The sequence below is a fragment of the Charadrius vociferus genome, unplaced genomic scaffold (assembly GCF_000708025.1).
Source record: "Charadrius vociferus isolate BGI_N301 unplaced genomic scaffold, ASM70802v2 scaffold185, whole genome shotgun sequence".
Taxonomy (NCBI): domain Eukaryota; kingdom Metazoa; phylum Chordata; class Aves; order Charadriiformes; family Charadriidae; genus Charadrius; species Charadrius vociferus.
In genome coordinates, this window is record NW_009648955.1 from 2,250,303 (window position 1) to 2,254,914 (window position 4,612).

Below are 4,612 nucleotides of genomic sequence, written 5' to 3' on the forward strand. Positions count from 1 at the left end.
TGCCCTTCTATTTTTAGAAGAAATGTTCTTGCATTTGGGAGGACAGCTACATCTAAGGAAAAAAAATTACCCCATTTCAAAGCTCTCAGTTATTTCATGATCGCTACATTTAACCAAGTTCAGCGCCCTGTTGGTTAGCAGTAAATTCAGCTGCGGCACAAACAGTTTTACTGTAATCAGGTCAATGTTTTTAATCAGTTCAGCTCTTTAAAAGGGGCACTGTCTCTTCTAGCACAAGTTCTAACCTTACATCTGATTGGATGGGAAAAATGAAGTCTAGGAAGCAAGAATGCGGTCGTTAACTTTAAAAGTACCAGTGTGCTGAAGACGACGGGAAAAACCAGTTAAAAAAAAGTCAGACTTCATGGAGGGGAAGGTGTGCAAACCGCAGAAATAAACCAGCTTTGAAAAGGGGTTCTTATTTTACTCTTGGCCTGAACTCATGCCTTCTTCCCACCTCTAACACCAGGCACCTTTTAAGCTACAAGTCACAAATAAAACAAAGCTCCACCAGTTCCACCACTTGATCATTAACATATGCAAAACAGATCCGGAATACCTATATAATATATATAAAAACATATTATATATGTATCAAAATGCAAACGCTGAAAGGTGCAGTTTAGCTCAGAGCCCTGCTGCATGCACTATAAGGTAACTAGCTGCTGTCAATCATTAAAAAAAAACCAAAAAAACAAAACCACAATAAAATTTGAGCTGAGAGGAAGTAAATCAAAACTTTCTTTCAAGCAACGGAAAAAAAAAAAAAGAAAAAAGGGGGTCCTTCTAAGGAAAAATACATCGTGTCATGTCCTATCAACGTTCTGTGGTTGTGGCACCGCTATAGATTCTCAAACCCTTTTCAAGAGCGGATGACTCATTTATTTGCTGCAAATAGTTGTGGCGAGAGAAGACATACCACATTACCAGCTGATCCTATTTCCCCAGCCTTCCCCCCCCCACCCCCCCAGTAGCTTCCGCTCACAAATCCTCCCAGAAGCTAGAGGCAAGGGGAAAGAGCAGGCCAGGAGCCCCCAGCCTGCGGAGGGCTGGAGGGGGACCCGGTGGGTACCCAGGGGGGACGAGCGAGGAGAGGAGCCCGGCGGGAGGCTGCAGGCAGGTCCGGAGGGTGGGAAAAGATGGGGACGAGGGTCCGCGAGTCAACGCCGGGAATGGCAACGAACCCGCTTTCCCGTTTCCTGAAGGCGTCGCACAGGGAAGGTGCTTCAGTAAACAATTTCGGGTTCCTGTCAAGTCGCCTCCAGAGTGAAGAGTACAAAGCTCGACAAAAATAGATGTACCTCGCTGGCTCCGTAGGGAAAACACACTGCCAGGACACGAGTCCTCTCCCTCTCCCCTGCCCTGCCTCCTCCAACGCCAGACCCTGCCTGCAACCAGGCAGGGCACGACGAGGTTTCCTTCAAAAGCCTGAATTCCCTTTTGCTTCTTCTTTTTTTTTTTTTTTTCTTTTCCTCTTTTTTTCCTCAGTAAGAAAAAGCAAAATATTAAGAGTCAAGTGTCACTTAGTCATTAGGTTTTCAAAGCCCAACAAAGTATTTAACACCTTCAGAGATGGCACTGAAGTGAAAACAACAGTGAAGGTTGATTTTTTTTTTTTTTCTTTTTCCCCCTGCTGGTCTTTTGGGAGAGGAAATGAAAGTGAATAGTTATTGTTCCAATGTAAAGTGATTCCATTTAAATAAAGTACAGTACTGAAATTGTAAATGCAGTGTGACAACCAGATCAAAGATGTTTAATATTTGCATAAAAATATATATATATTTTATATATATATATAAAATATAATTTTAAGTAATCCTGCAACACTCTTAAAAAGGGTTCATTTCACATTTGCTAAATTCTAGTGGTCCTGGAATGCATAACGCATTCGATTAAAAATACTCCTTTAAATATTAACAATTAGTGTTCAAATCACCAACTAATACAATATTCTTTAGCTGTCAGGGGGTTTAAATAAACCTATCTTTGATCCACGTTCCACTGAATTACACATCATGGAGGTATGCAGTCACAACATTAGTGGGTTAAATGTCAAAATGGCATTACAGTACAAAATAGTTTAAAAAAAAAAATCAGCCAGTCATATGTTTCTCCATCTGTGGAATTATTATGGCTCACAAGCAACCCACTGAATTACTGTAATCCTTGTTCTTGCAACCAAAGACATTATCTGAATCCCACCTTAATCCTGACTGGTTCATTTACTCCAAATTTCTCAGGTGTGGGTTAAAAATTCACTGCAAGGTGCCCACTGTCCTATGACATCCTGTTGCAAACTGGAAAACACATAGTACTTTATTTAAACATTCCTTAATTGCTACATTTTCCTAGACCACATTAATATATATTGTGTGTGTATATATAGATATACACCTATAGCACATACATATATACACACACAAACATATATACACACATACACACACGTACCTAGGATAATAGCACACCGACATAACATTAACTCTATACAAGTATTTGCCAAGAAAAAAAATAGGGCATTTCCTCCACCACTTATTCACAAGCTTATGTTTGTTTTTTTTTTTTTAATCCTTGTGTCCCTGATAAAACAAAATGCATGGTTAAACCACAAAACTATATTTTTTTTTCCTCACTTCAAATTTTATGAAGGCATCAGGCACTTTTGATTACTGTTGGTGTGTACAAATATAGCAACATCTTTCTTTTCTTTTATATATATATATATACTCTACTGTATCTTCTTTGCTCGGATAACTTATTTGTGAAATCTTTGGTCCTTGAGTATATTCTGTTTGCCACAGCTGCTTTTCCTGCATTCTCACATTTTTAAAATGTGAGGCATGCACGCAGCTGGAAATAATGGACTTTGTCATCGTACGTGTTTCTGTTTTCATACCTGTACCAATCCACTACTGTTCATTTGGAGCAAGCTGTTTCTGGTAAAGCGTTCTAGTCAAGCAAGCTATACATTCTACACGGTCAATCCATAGACGGCACTTGCTGCAAGCCCCAAATGCAGTAATTCCAATATACATTTTTATTCAGCTTATCTCTGCTTTATGCCTCTAACTTTTAATTCCTGAATATATATAGAATTGTTTTTTGTGATTTTTTTCTTTTTTGTTGTTTTTTTTTGTTTTGTTTCTTTCATATTCTCCCTTTTGCAGATCCCATTCTAGAGTAAGAATAAAAATAAAAGAAAATAAGGCTTTCCCACCTTCTCTATGCCAAAGCTATGGGAGCAGATATTGCCAACCCATATTGTCATCAAGCATTCCTCCCTCACTTATTTCAGGGGAAGCTGGTTGCTTTTAATGACAGGCCTCTTGTGCTCTGGGGTAGGATCCAATTATTTTGGGGTTCTTTCTCGATCATGCTCCCGCTATTTATTAGAAGAACCGCAAGCTTTCCCCAAGCTTGAACACCAGAGCAGATCATCATTGCACAAAACACCCCATTTCAAAGGGGCGCGTCGCCCCTTCCTACGGCTTAGAAAACATTCTCCCCACCGGGTCTACTAATTTCGGTCCTTAATTACAGGGCAGCCAAGTAGAGTATGTGTGCTGCTGGCAAGGGAACACCGTCTGAACCTGGGCAATATAGTAATTGCTGAAGTTGGCATCTGCTACGTATGGGGCTGGCTGGTAATAGCAGGTGACATTGGCCACATTGGGGATGATATTTTGCTCGGCTAGGACCCGGATGGCCAGCATGGTGATCAGATTCAGAGTCTGTCTCCTCTCATGTCCCATCAGGCACACTGTGCTCTCATTCACCACACCGTGAAGGGTCATGAGATAGTCATACTTGCGGTCCTCTAATCCCACAAAGTGGTTCTGCAAGTAGGACTCCAGCTTTCTCTGCTGTTCTCCAATGTCTGAGAAGTCAATGAAAAACCTCGAGCACATGTATCTCTGCAGGGACTTAATCTCGGATTCGGAGGCAGCCCTAAAGCCCCTTACCAAAAGGTTGCAGTACTTCAGAAGACCACCTCCTCTGATTTCCTCTGGATTTCTGGTGGCGATGATCTTGTTGCAGAGGTGATCAAAGGCTTCCTGGAAATCCCCATAGACGCTCTCACCAATGATAGTCGGGTGAAAAGTTTCAGTCATCGGATTCTCTGAGCACTCATAAAAAAGCAGCAGGGAGTCCAGCTTGATTTGAAAGGAATCGACACTGAATTCAAACTGCCGCCTCAGAGAGTCCACAAATTTCAGCTCCACATTTTTGCCACTGTTGTTGGACAGGGAGATGAGACTCCATCGGTCTGAATCATTGCATACTTTTACCATTTTCTGCACATAAGCCTCCTATAATTGGAAAGACAAAATGAGCAAATGAAGACACAGAGGCAAGAAATTCCCCCTTTGCTGCATTTGTTCACGCACCCCCTCCCACCCCACCTCCACCCCATCCTAGTGTTTCATAAAAGATTTCAAGGAGCCTGCAGATACAAACCAGAGAAGAAATGCTTAGTGTGAGGGCTTGGAGTGCTGTCACTGCAAGGGGATGATAGGGGAGGACGCTCTACTGGGACCGTGTCATGCAAGGGAAGCATATGGCAACACTGCTTCCTTCAATCACTTCTAAATACATCTACACACGAAGCCCG

The 4,612-nt window shown here is 41.7% G+C and overlaps 1 protein-coding gene across 1 annotated transcript; it reads right to left on the minus strand.

The window, feature by feature from the left end:
• Positions 1-1,725: 1,725 nt before the first annotated feature.
• On the minus strand, positions 1,726-4,376 carry FAM46A (family with sequence similarity 46, member A). The gene is given in 1 exon segment (XM_009887519.1): positions 1,726-4,376. A coding segment is annotated over 1 exon segment (846 nt). The 3' UTR covers positions 1,726-3,530.
• Positions 4,377-4,612: the final 236 nt, after the last annotated feature.